We start from the raw sequence: 12,147 nt of genomic DNA, 5'->3' as shown, positions 1-12,147 counted from the left end.
ATCTGTGAGCGAGAGAGGTGCTAGGTGACTGCTCCTATGCTGGGTGGCTTGGGGATCCCCAGGGTGACTGAAAGGATGCCAAGGCCTCTCTTCCTCCTCTGGGACAAGAAGGCCATCATCCTCTGATGACTCCCTCAGACTGAGCCAGCTTTATCCTTATCCTGTGGCCGATGGTCCCCAACTCCGGTGTTGTCCAGAGTGTCACACTCATGGAAGCTGATCCCCAGAATCCTTTTGCTCACCTCACCCTTCACAGGCACTCCAAGCCCTTTACCGACACTGGGCTATCCTCGGTGTTTTCCCACCTTCAGTGGGTTAGCAAACCTGAGGTTTGGCCTTCAGAATGTTCCGGACCTGCCAGCTGCCCACTCCTTCCTCCTTCCTCAGCCCTATTCTTCAACTGGCCACTTTGGTCTCCCACCTGGACAGTCACAAAAGACTCCTTGTCTCTGCTCCCTGGGAGCATCTGAGTTGGGGTGTGGCCCTCCCTGCCCAGGGTCCTCCTGTGGCTCTATCATTGTAAAGGACAAGAGTGCCATGACTTTTTCCTCTGTCGGATTCACTGCCGTCATTCACTCATTCACATGACATTATCTGCAGATGTTGACTGTCCAGCTTCTCAAGTGTCAGTTCCAGCAGGGCTGGACATTGGCCAATTGATTCACTGCTGTAGATCCACATACAGTATGTGCCCAGTGAAAGTTACAGGGGGGATCTGGTGTGGCTGAGTTGGTAGAGTGCTTGCCTGGCATGCACACATCCCTGGGTTCAATTCCCTAGCACAGAACTGACTGGGCATTTTAATTATATGTATATATATATATATATATATTCTATAATCCTAGCACAGGAACAGAGGCAAATCTGGTATACATACATAAATTTAAGCCAGCCTGGAATGTATCAGGTCCTATCTCAGAATATGAATTCCTGGAGTCTGGTGTGCTGACACACATCTGTGATCCCAGCATGGGGAAGCTGAGGCAGGAAGATCCGGAATTAAAGGCTTGCAGGTGTGGTAGTGCACACCTTTAATGTCCGCACCTGGGAGGCAGAGAAAGGTAGATCTGTCTGAATTTGAGGCTAGCCTTGTCTACATAGCAAGTTCCAGGCCAGCCAGGGTTACACAGTGAGGCCCTGTGTTAAAATGAGGAGCAGAGCTGGGCAGTGGTGGCACAAGCCTTTAACCCCAGCACTCAGGAGGCAGAGGCAGGTGGATCTCGGTGAGTTCGAGGTCAGCCTGGTCTACAGAGTGAGATCCAGGAAAGGCATCAAAACTACACAGAGAAACCCTGTCTCAAAAAACAAACAAAAAACAAACAACCTGAAGAGGTGGCTCAGCAGTTAAGAGCTCTCACCGGCTGCTCTTTCAAAGGACTCCATGGCTGCAGGCACTCAAGTGTGTACTTACCCATTGCCACGCACGCACAGCAATTTAAAATAGGATTTCACAGCTAGTGCAGGCTGTCTCTAGCAAGACCCGGTCTCGAAGAAACAAAAATAGATTACTGGACATTATCTGTGGTGGTTCACACTTGTAAGCCCTGCATTTTAGAGGCTAAGACAGGAGGATTGCCACAAATTTGAGGCCAGCCTGAGCTACATAGCAAGACCCTGTCTTGAAAAAGAAAAAGAAACGCAAGGGAAAATGTTACTTGGTGGTTGGTTAGGGCTTCATGTGAAAAGAGCTACGCTAGCGTGACAGCCTGAGTTCGGATCCTTGGAACCCACATGAAAGCCGTGTGCTCTTGTAACCCAAGCACCAGGTGGACAGGCAGTTGGATCCCAGGAGCTTGCTGGCCCGCTGGTCTATCCTAGCTCCAGGTTCAGTAAGAGACCATCTCGGAAATAAAAGGAGATCAACAGGAAGACAGCAGCCTCCACATGTGCGTACGTCACACACGGTACTGTGTGACATGTAGCCCCGTGAGTTCCCAGTGCAGGGCACTGCCCAAGCCCCTCACATTTCACTCTCACCCAAAAGCTCTGGAGTAGGTTGTCACCACAACTTTCCTAAATAGAACAGAGCTTAAGCAATCGTCCCAGCACTGCACAGCCGGTGGATGGTGGGGCAGGGACTTGGCCAGGAGCTCACACCTCCAAGGAAATAGATGTAGGAGGATCCACCTTCCAGATGAGGAAAGCCGAGAAAAGGAGAGTTGCCCAGTTCCCATGTGAGTCTCTGGGGGGAGCCTTCCCCCACACCCCCACCACGTGCTCCTGGGCCAGAGGCCCGGAGGGGTGCATGCTTGAGTGTGGGATCCCATGAATAATTGAGGGTCCTGGAGCGTCCCACAGCTGTCCTCTCTCCTTAAGCTGGGGAGGGGGTGATGTCATTTCCTCCCCCTGCTGGGGCCACTGCACCTGGGTTATAAGGCTCTGGCACTGGCTGGCCACTCAGCGGAGAGGTCCCAGGTCCCGACTCCCGCCATGCTGCGCCGGGTACCCACCTCCACAGCGCTGCTGCCGCTGTTGGCCCTGCTGCTGGGGGCTGGTGAGTCCAGAGTCCACAGAGGGGCTCGGTGGCAGGGCAGTACCCCTGGGGTCGGGCTGTAGACACAGGGACAGCACACGTGGCAGGTGTGGCTGGTGGACTGGGGTTCTGGGGAGTTGGGATCAGTACCCCGGACAGTGGCTGTTTCCTCCCTCCACAGCCTCCTCGGCTCCCCTGGCGCCCAGACCCTCCAAGGAGGAGGTGAGAGAGGAAACCTTCTTTGCCCTCCCCATCCCGTTGGGTCCCCTCTGCCCAACTTCTTTCTGCCCAGGTTCCCCACCTCTTTCTTTTGATCCGGTAGCCACTCTGTTTTCCCACTTGCCCTTGGCCTCCCTCTGACCTTTCTTCCTTGCCCCCAGCTAACCCGCTGTCTAGCAGAGGTGGTCATGGAGGTGCTGACCCTGGGCCAGGCCCAGAGAGGCCCCTGCACAGCTCTGCTCCACAAAGGTAGGGATGCCGTAGTCCCCCTCAGACTCCCGACATCCTTCCCTGCTCTCCTACGGCCCGCAGTGCATGGTGGGAGAGTTCCCAGGTCTGGGTTAGTGTGGTACTACTTACCCCCCCCCCCCCCAACACACACACGAAGAGCCTTGCTCCCTTGAAGTTCCCTGCAGCCTAGGGACCGGAGCAGCGAACATCTGCAGCCAGTGATGCCCCCTCCCAGTGCCAAGCAGTTACCTTCGTGATGTCCGGGAGGACCCGGGACTCTTCGGGGGCCTCCATTTCTCAGTTGGATGCACAAAGAGCGCCCTGTCTTTTCCTGCCAGAGATATTCGAGACAGAGCCCCGTGGCTGTGTGTCCCTTGAGCAGAAGAGGTTGCTGGGCAGGGAGTTCAACAAGCAGGAGGCTGGAGAGATGAGGTCCAGCCAGGAGATAGGGGACAAGGAAGAGGAGGAAGCGGCGGAGAGGACCCAGGAGTCTGAGGTGCGGGAGCAGGCCATCCACACACAGCTCCACAGCCGGCTCCGTCAGGACGAGGAGAAGGAGGAGGAGGAGAAGAGCCAGCCAGGGAAGACCTTTGAGCGGATATGGGAGCAGCAATTAGAGAGTGCCAGGGGCCCCCAGAAGCGGGTGGCTGAGAAGGCCAGCAATGAGGAGGCGGCCCAGTTTCAGGCAGAGGAGAAGGGCATGCAGCTGCTGGGCGGAGGCCGCCATCTGTGGCAGGGGGCTGAGATGGCCGGGGCAGGAAGGCGTGAAGGGTCCTCCAGCCATCATCACCACCCGGAGCAGCCAGGCACCAAGGCCAAACAGGAGGAAGAGGCAGAGGAGGAAGAGGCGTCAGAGCAGGAGGTGAGTGGGGGAGGCACTCCAAGGCCACCCAAGGGGTCTCTTCCAACACCTCCCAGTGCTGGGCCACAATGAAATCCACCATGAGATGGGTCAGAGTGACCAAGTATGCACCAGGACTAGGTAGCATCACCCAAGCAAGGACAGTGACCAGGAAGACACCACTAATTACCCAGAGCATCAGGGTAAGCAACCATTGCCAGTCTGTACCAGTAAGTCGGCTCCCACTGAAGCTAGCAGCTACTCTCCTGGTTCACTAGGCTAGTGACGGACACTGTTGGCTAAGTCATGCAAAGTTGACTATGTCCCACAGGCCAGCAAGATGGCTCAGTGGGTAAAGGCACTTGCTGCCAAGCCTGGGGACCTGAGTTCAATCCCTAGATCCCCCATGGAAGATGGAGAGGACTGACTCCCACAGGTTGTCCTCTGACCTCTCCACACACGCTGTGGTACACATGTGCACATCCACATCCACAATAAATAAATGTATAAACTTGGTTTTTTTTCTTTTCAATTATGGGCTGGAGAGATGGTTTAACAGTTCAAAAAAGTTTTCTTTTAAATGAATTAAAATTAGAACCTTAATTGGGAGCAGCAATCAAAATGGCCATCACCTCAGATGGGTCACCCAGGGCAGATATGGGTCCATGGTGGAATATACCGAGCATGCACAGGCCCTGGGTTCAATTCCAAGCACTACATAAACCAGCTGTGATGACACATCTGTAATCCCAGCACTCAGAACGTGGAAGCAGAAGGACCAAGAGGTCAATGTGGCAGGAGATGTGGGCCTCCATGCTGGCCAGGTGGGAACAAAGATGGCCATCACTGACCATGACAGACAGCTAGGAAGGGACTTCGGGGTTTGAAGTGGCAGGTCGGACTCAGAGCGGTCACAGAGTGGTAACTGGATTTCTGGTCTCCCCCAGGAAGATGATGTGGAACGGCTGGAGCGCATGAAGGAGCAGCTGAAGGAGGCCACCGCCATGCTGGGAGAGGCACTTGGGAGGGAAGGCTGACCCCTCGCCACTCTCCTCCTTCCCCATACCCCCTAAGGCTCAGACAGTTGACCTCAGAGCCCCCAACCACGCGGCATCCTGCTCCACTTCCAGCTGGCAGGGACTGGTGTGCCTGAGAGAAGTCTGAGGGGGCAGGGTTCAGACTGACTCAGCCCCCCCCCCCATCCCTCTGAGTGAATAAAGCACAAAGCAAACCCCTGGCGCAGTCTTGGCTTTGGAGGGATGGGCCTGCAGTAAGCAGGGAAGCACTGTCGATCTGGGCTCTGGCTGTCAGGTCGGAAGTTTTTATTAAACTGGGAATTATATTAATATTAGAACTTAAGTCAGGCGGGGTTGGGGTCATCAGGAAGAGGTTTGGATGCCGGGGAGGGAGGTAGCTGGTTTTGGCTCCTGCCACTGTGGACCACGATGTCATCATATTCATCCTGGGGACAGAGAGGGACAGCACAGGGGTCAGGTAGCTGCCACACTGCCTACTGCCCAGGCCACAGCACCTAATGGGGTCTCATGTGACACCTGTGTCCCCTTTAATATTCTCACTCTCAATGCACCACACTGGAGGCCACGGCCCAGCACCCCCTCCTCCACCACTACCCTGTGGTCCCAGCCCCCCGTGGCTCAGGTATCACAGCCACCTGACTTGGCTTTCTCCCCTCTGCCTCACCCACCTCCGGCCCTCTTCCTGCTCTGCCAGCCCCTCCCCAGGGGGATGCTGTTGTCTGGGTTCTTCACTAGGGCTCCCTCCCCACGGCTGAGGTCTTTCCCTACCATCAGTGTTCCGGCCACTCTGACCAAGGCCACCTACCTACAGCCCAAGTCCTGCATCTCCTGCTCCCAAAGTTACCTCTCGTGTTCAGACCCTCACTGCCTGTGTTCATGCCCACCTCTGGAGGAAGTCTAACTTAGCTCGTCTTTGTTGTTGTTCTTTTTGACAGAGTCTCACTATGTGGCCCTTGCTGGCCTCAAACCCAGACACCCACTGCCTCTGCCTCCTGAATTCCGGGATTCCAGGCTAATGTGTGCCACCATGACAGATTGCCTTGGCTGTTCAGCCACCGCTGCCCAAGTCTACGGCAGTCCCCCCATCTCCTGTGGCCCTTGTCTGAGTTCCCTGACAGCATCCGCCCAGCTTTCTCATTGCTGGTTGACCCTGACCCTCCAGCTGGGGTACCCACTCCAACTCACGCCCTCCAGTTGGGGTACCCGCTCCCGACTCACGCCCTCCAGCTGGGGTACCCGCTCCCGACTCACGCCCTCCAGCTGGGGTACCCGCTCCCGACTCACGCCCTCCAGCTGGGGTACCCGCTCCCGACTCACGTCCTCCAGTTGGGGTACCCGCTCCCGACTCACGCCCTCCAGCTGGGGTACCCGCTCCCGACTCACGCCCTCCAGCTGGGGTACCCGCTCCCAACTCACGTCCTCCAGTTGGGGTACCCGCTCCCGACTCACGCCCTCCAGCTGGGGTACCCGCTCCCGACTCACGCCCTCCAGCTGGGGTACCCGCTCCCGACTCACGCCCTCCAGTTGGGGTACCCGCTCCCGACTCACGCCCTCCAGTTGGGGTACCCGCTCCCGACTCACGCCCTCCAGTTGGGGTACCCGCTCCCGACTCACGCCCTCCAGTTGGGGTACCCGCTCCCGACTCACGCCCTCATCTCTGCTGTCGCTGTCACTGTCGCTGCTGCTGCTGCTGCAAGGGCCAAGCTTATCATCCTCATCCTCGGGTTCAGGGGCTCCATGTGCACGGAGGAGGCGGGCAAGGATGGGGTTGGGCCGGAGCAGGGCACTGCCAAGTGGCGTGCGGCCCCCATACATGCGGGCGGTGGGGTCAGCACCGGCCTTCAGGAGAAGCTCCAGCACGTTGGCTGCCTGGGCCTCTACTGCCAGGTGCAGAGGGGTCCGGCCACACGTGGGCTCCTGTGGATGTGCCAGAGCAGTCAGTGAGACCGAAGAGGGGACTGTGCCTTCCCCCACACGGGCCTACCACCGTGGCTCACCGGTTTATTGAGGTCAGCTCCAGCATTCCTGAGCAGCCGGACCATCTCCACATCTTTGTGGATGACAGCTACATGGAGTGGGGTGTGGCCTGGGGATAGAGCAATTGGTGTCGGATGAGAGGCTAAGGAGCCTCAGCTTGGTCACGACCCTAAGAAGAGCCATGTGAGCTAAGGACAGCGGGTTTGGAGGCTGGCTGCTGAATTCCACATGCCTAAGGGTCAGCATGCTGGTGGGTGTAAGCCTGATGGTGCAGGGTCTGGGATCTACAAGCCTGGGGACTCTGGATGAGAGCACTTAATCTGTGGACCAACAGAACCAAGTCTTTGGTCTTCCTTCACAAAGAACAGAGGCTGGACTAGGGTGTACAGCTCTTGAGTTCCATCCCCAGCATCATAAAGAAAACAAACAAGGATAATAACAATAGAAGTCCCACAAAGGACCTGGGATACTGGCTACCAGGTAACCTCAGCCCATTTATGCAGAAGCCAGGTTCTTTTCCCACGAGGCCTGAATGAGGAGGGTAACCTCCAGACCCTCTGCCCATGGCTGGGAGCATGGGATGGATCCTCTCATCCTGGGCAGGCTGGGCTAGTGACTTAGACTTGGGAACAGTTCTGGAGGGAAGGCACCTTGCAGATGGGTAGTCCAGGCTCAACCACTGTATCCTGGCATTTCAGGATCTGGGGGTGGCAGGTCTGGACCTCAAGTGGTTTGATAACCAGGGGAAGAGGAGCCCTGTATGTCTAATTCTTAATACCCCTGAGGCGGAATGAAGGTCCTTGGACCCAATGCTGGGATTCCTGGAGTCTGGGGATGATTTTGCTTTTAGGAGCTGGTTTTGCTTTGGGTTTTTTTTTTTTTTTTTGAAACAGAGGCTCACTATGTAGCACAGGCTGAATCTGACCTCATGATGTTTCGACTTCTGGCTTCTATCACCCAAGGGCTGGGATTATAGGCACACATAGCCATGCCCTGAGGTGGGTATTTGTTTGAGACAGGCTTTCCTGAACCTAGACTGGCCTCAAACTAGCTAGATAGCACCAAAGATGACCCTGAACATGCCTAGTTTATGCCGGGGATCAAACCCAGGGCTCCGTGTATGCCAGCTAAGCACTCCATCGATTTAGATATCCGCAGCCAGCAGCTGGGTTTCAAGGTGGGTAAGAGCCAGGAGCTTGGTTCCCTGGCTCTGGCCAGGAGCTCGCGTCCTTCCCTCACCCTCATAGTTTTCAGCTTCTAGCTGCAGCTTCCAGTCTTCATCACTCGGCTCCTCTTCGTTCTCTGGGTTGGGTTGGGGGTTCACAGCAACAGGGGTGTGGCTGGTGTCTGGGGTTTGGTCCTGGTTCTGAGTGAGGTAGATATCTGAGGCATCCCTTGGGCATCTGGGGCGGGGCTGGAGCAGGACGCATGCGCACGTGTGGGCCCTCACCCGGCAGGCCAAGTGCAGCGCGGTGTGGCCCCCTCTCTCAGCCACCAACACTCCTGCGCCAGCTGCATACAACTTCTCTACCGTGGATGCCTCCCCCAGGATGGCTGCTAGGTGCAGGGCTGTCTACAGGGACAGAGGACAGGGGTTAGGGCCATTCTGACAATCCTGGACCCAGCTCCCTCGAGCGACCGTCCCCAGTGGCTTACTTGGCCTAGGTCATTCTGCAGGTCCAGGTACTCAGTGCCGGCGGAGAAGCCCAAGAGGAAATCCAGGAAGGGCTCATGCCGATGTATCACGGCCAAGTGCAGGGCCCTGGGGACAGAAGGCAGAGGTCAATGAACATGGAGTGTCTACTGTGTGCTACAGACTGTGGCCACAGTTGGAAACACTTCAGTGTCCTGGAGAGCCAGGGACAGGAGTTAATCCAGCAACTTTGTTTGTCTGGATGGTTGGTGTTTTGAGATAAGACAAGGGTCTTCATAAATTGCCCAGGCTGACCTTGAGGTCAAGTTCCTCCCGCTTCAGCCTCCTGAGTAGCTGGGCTGGCAAGCCTGTGAAAAGTAGGCCCAGCCACCAACTTGGTTTCACCAGTGTTTATAAGGAACTTAGCCAGCTATAATAGCTCAAATTCCTGCACCTGGGGAAGCTGAGGCAGGAGGATTGTTATTTCAAGCCCAGACTGGGCTCCATGGTGGATTCTAGACCAGCATGGTCAAATACTAAATAGTGAGATTCTGTCACCAAAAATAGGCTGGGCATGGTGGCATTGTGAAAGAGGCAGAGGCAGGTGGATCTCTGTGAATTCCAGGCCAGTCTGGTCCACACGGTGAGTTCCAGGACAGCCAGGGCTACACTGTGAAACCTTGTCTCACATGATAATAATGAAAGTGAGGAGCAATGGAGGTAGACAGTGACCATGGGCCAATGGCTTACACACACACACACACACACACACACACACACACACACACACACACACACACTGGCTCTAATAACAGACCTTCAATTACATAAAGCAAAAGCTAACAGAATGAGAAGCAATAGACAAATCCATAGACTTGGAGATTTCCATAGGTCGCTGTCACTGATTGTTCGAGGAAATGGAAATATCAGCAAAGACAGTAGACTTGAAGAGCAGGTTTGTGGTTCTTGCTGCTTCGTTTTTGCAGCAGTGGCCTGAACCTAAGGCACTGTGCATGCAGGGAAGCACGCTACCACTGAGCTACATCCTCAGCCTTTGTTCCCTTTGTTTTGAGACAGAGCTTTGCCATTAGTGTTCCCCGGGATGGACTTGAATTTACTCTGTTCCTAGGCAGGTCCTGAACTTCAGAATCCTCCTGCCTCAGTCTTCTTTGTAGCTGGAATTACACACTCAGCTTTGAACAACACTGCTAACCAACATTACCTCTAAATCACAGATTATTTATTTATTTAGTGTATGTGTCCCTGAATGTATGGACGTAGATGATATGCACTCAGGAGCTAACAGAGGCCGGAAGAGGGCAGCAGACCCCAGGAACTGGAGTTCTAGGTAGTTATTAGTTGCCATGTGGGTGTGGGAACGGAACCTGGGTGGGTCCTCTAGAAGAGCAGCTATTGCTCTTAACTAGTGAGCCATCTCTCCAATCCCATTTTATATATTCTTTATAAGTGCACAAATAACACATTCTGGGCCAAAAAAAAAAAAAAAAAAAAAACGAGTCTCAGTAAATCAAAATGAATTCCCATGGGGACACAATTCCTGACAGCACTTGCCTAGCACTCAGGTCTGGGTTTGATGCCCAGCACTGAAAGAGAAAAACTAGAGACTTCAAATCAAGCAAAGAATATTCTCTGCCCACAGTGAAATGAAATTCAAAATTAGCAACAGAAAGACATCTGGAAATTCCTCCAAGGGTGGAAAATGAACATGCTTCTTCATAATCTACTGGCCAAAGGAGAAATCAAAAGAGAAATTAGAAAATATATTCAATTAAGTGAAAACAAAAATACAATATATCAGAAGTTTTCTGGAGGGAATATTTATAGTACTCAATGCACATTAGAAAAGAGAAAGGGGGTCTGGAGAGATAGCTCAGTGGTTAAGAGCACTGGCTGCTCTTCCAGAGGACCCAGGTTCAATTCCCAGCAACCACATGGCCACTCATAACTGTCTATAACTCCAGTTTCAGGGGACCTGACACCCATGGCAAAAAACACCAATGTACATAAAATAGAAATAAATACATTAAAAAAAAAAAAAAGAAAGAAAGAAAGAGGAGAGGTGAGCTGGGGAGTAGCTCCCTTGGTGGGGTGCTTGTTTAATGTTCACAATCAATCCCCAGCAAAGCAGAAGCCAGGCATGCATCACCATGCCTAGAACCCCAGGCAGGAAGAGTTTAAGGCTAGCCCGGCGTGGTGGCGCACGCCTTTAATCCCAGCACTTGGGAGGCAGAGGAAGGCGGATCTCTGTGAGTTCGAGGCCAGCCTGGTCTACTGAGCGAGTTCCAGGACAGGCACCAAACCCTGTCTTGAAAAAACAAAAAAGGAAGGGGGAAAGAGAAAATTACAAAACTTAAATCCAAAGTAATTAGAATAAAATAATAAAGGAACAGGGACCAATAAAATAGAAAGCGAAAAATAAGAAAATTAAGGGAACTACACCTGGTTTTTTAAGATTTGCGTTTATTGTGTTCCCCTCATGGGTCAGACACTGAGTCACTGGGCATACTCAATAAGCACAAAGGACAAAAAAATCCCGGGTACAATCCCTTACATAGACCTTCACCACAGCTGTCCCTTCTCCCCAACTTAGCTACTAGTCAAAATTTCCTGCTTTTAAAAATTATTTTTCAATCTCCCTTTCCTCCTTTTCCAGGTCCTCCCAGGCTGTCCTCAAGACTAGAGATCCTCTTGTCTTGGCCCATTGAGTGCTGGATTACAAACGTAATCACAAACTCAGCTCAAACTAAAAACAGGACTGGAAGGTGGTAGTGTGGGAGAAACATTTGGTTAACAGATTTCCTCATGGAAATGAGATTCTGAATTTTATGTAGCTCTAGCTGGCCCGGAACTCACTCTGTAGACCAGGCTGGCCTTGAACTCACAGAGATCCACCTGCCTCTGCCTCCCGGGGGCTGGGATTAAAGATGTGCGCTACCACCGCCCGGCCTCAATTTCTTAATTGCAGAATTTGGAAGCAAGAGGTCAGCAGGTGTGGGAGCTAGAGTGCTAACAAAGGTTTGGGGACCCGGTCGGAAAGGCTCAGATCCAGTTCGGGGATCAGTAGGTACGATGTGGATTCCAGGAGCAAAAATTTAGAGTTCAAGAGAGGTAAGATTCTTGACTGTGGGTGAAGACAGACTAGTCTTCTCACAACTTAGTATTTGGGAGTTATGGGTCGGGAAGTCCAGCATCGGAAGTCAGCGTTAGGAACGAGAAGAAGCCACAGGAATCAAAGGGTACCCCAGGTAGGATCCCAGGGCTCCGTTTGGTAATTTAAGGTTTACTCACGTGTCCCCATCCTCAGTGACGTAGCCAAAGACCAGGGGCGCCCACGACAGCTCGGGGCCCAGCTCTGCGCCCAGCCCTGGTCCTCCGGGAGCCGCTGCGTCCGGACCTAGAGAGCCTAGGCCGCTGTCGCACCATTCATCGGCGTCCGCAGTTTTCCCCAAGCACGCGACCCCGGCCATGGTCCCAGCCACCTCGGGTGGCCCCCTGTAGTCGCCCGCCTGTCGCTGGGCTCTGCCGTGATCTCCAGTGCTTCCGCCCTGCTGGGAATTCCCCAACACGCCCCCTCTTCCACCCAATCAAAATGCGTTAAATAGCTACATCCCGCCCCTGTGCAGCACCAGAACCAATCAGAATAACGAGGTGGACACCGGCTCGCTGAGTTTCCCCACTTTTTTCCAGACGCCCTTTATCAATATGGCTACAAGCG

The 12,147-nt window shown here is 53.8% G+C and overlaps 2 protein-coding genes across 3 annotated transcripts; one reads left to right on the top strand and one right to left on the bottom strand.

Annotated features, from left to right (window-relative positions):
- The first annotated feature begins 136 nt into the window (after positions 1 to 136).
- Ccer2 (coiled-coil glutamate rich protein 2) lies at positions 137 to 5,029 on the top strand. 2 transcript variants are annotated; one of them, XM_006981969.4, is made up of 5 exons: positions 137 to 2,494; positions 2,655 to 2,695; positions 2,854 to 2,941; positions 3,262 to 3,785; positions 4,712 to 5,029. In XM_006981969.4, exons 1-5 carry the CDS (start codon positions 2,431 to 2,433, stop codon positions 4,799 to 4,801), a joined length of 807 nt encoding a protein of 268 aa, XP_006982031.1. In that variant the 5' UTR covers positions 137 to 2,430; the 3' UTR covers positions 4,802 to 5,029. The 2 variants fall into 2 exon arrangements, with proteins under 2 accessions (XP_006982031.1, XP_042132167.1); XM_042276233.2 differs by having other exon boundaries at positions 137 to 1,886; positions 4,712 to 5,018.
- Positions 5,030 to 5,069: 40 nt separating this feature from the next.
- Positions 5,070 to 11,977, bottom strand: Nfkbib (NFKB inhibitor beta). The gene is made up of 6 exons (XM_006981970.4): positions 11,721 to 11,977; positions 8,435 to 8,540; positions 8,018 to 8,351; positions 6,799 to 6,887; positions 6,449 to 6,718; positions 5,070 to 5,226 (listed from the first exon to the last, which is right to left on the bottom strand). The coding sequence occupies exons 1-6, from the start codon at positions 11,897 to 11,899 to the stop codon at positions 5,125 to 5,127; spliced, it is 1,080 nt and encodes a 359-aa protein (XP_006982032.1). The 5' UTR covers positions 11,900 to 11,977; the 3' UTR covers positions 5,070 to 5,124.
- Positions 11,978 to 12,147: the final 170 nt, after the last annotated feature.

Source organism: Peromyscus maniculatus, chromosome 1 (genome assembly GCF_049852395.1).
Source record: "Peromyscus maniculatus bairdii isolate BWxNUB_F1_BW_parent chromosome 1, HU_Pman_BW_mat_3.1, whole genome shotgun sequence".
Lineage (NCBI taxonomy): Eukaryota > Metazoa > Chordata > Mammalia > Rodentia > Cricetidae > Peromyscus > Peromyscus maniculatus.
Note: the sequence above shows the minus strand (reverse complement) of the source record. Positions and strands in the feature narration are given on the sequence as shown.

Excerpts from the sequence above, each read along its gene's own strand:
- Ccer2 (XM_006981969.4), top strand. The coding sequence starts at position 2,431 with ATGCTGCGCCGGGTACCCACCTCCACAGCGCTGCTGCCGCTGTTGGCC. Across the intron at positions 2,495-2,654 it reads GGCCCTGCTGCTGGGGGCTG|CCTCCTCGGCTCCCCTGGCG; the intron begins GTGAGTCCAGAG and ends CTCCCTCCACAG. Across the intron at positions 3,786-4,711 it reads AAGAGGCGTCAGAGCAGGAG|GAAGATGATGTGGAACGGCT; the intron begins GTGAGTGGGGGA and ends GGTCTCCCCCAG.
- Nfkbib (XM_006981970.4), bottom strand. The coding sequence starts at position 11,899 with ATGGCCGGGGTCGCGTGCTTGGGGAAAACTGCGGACGCCGATGAATGG. Across the intron at positions 8,352-8,434 it reads TGCAGAATGACCTAGGCCAA|ACAGCCCTGCACCTAGCAGC; the intron begins GTAAGCCACTGG and ends CTGTCCCTGTAG. Across the intron at positions 6,888-8,017 it reads AGAAGCTGAAAACTATGAGG|GCCACACCCCACTCCATGTA; the intron begins GTGAGGGAAGGA and ends CTCTATCCCCAG.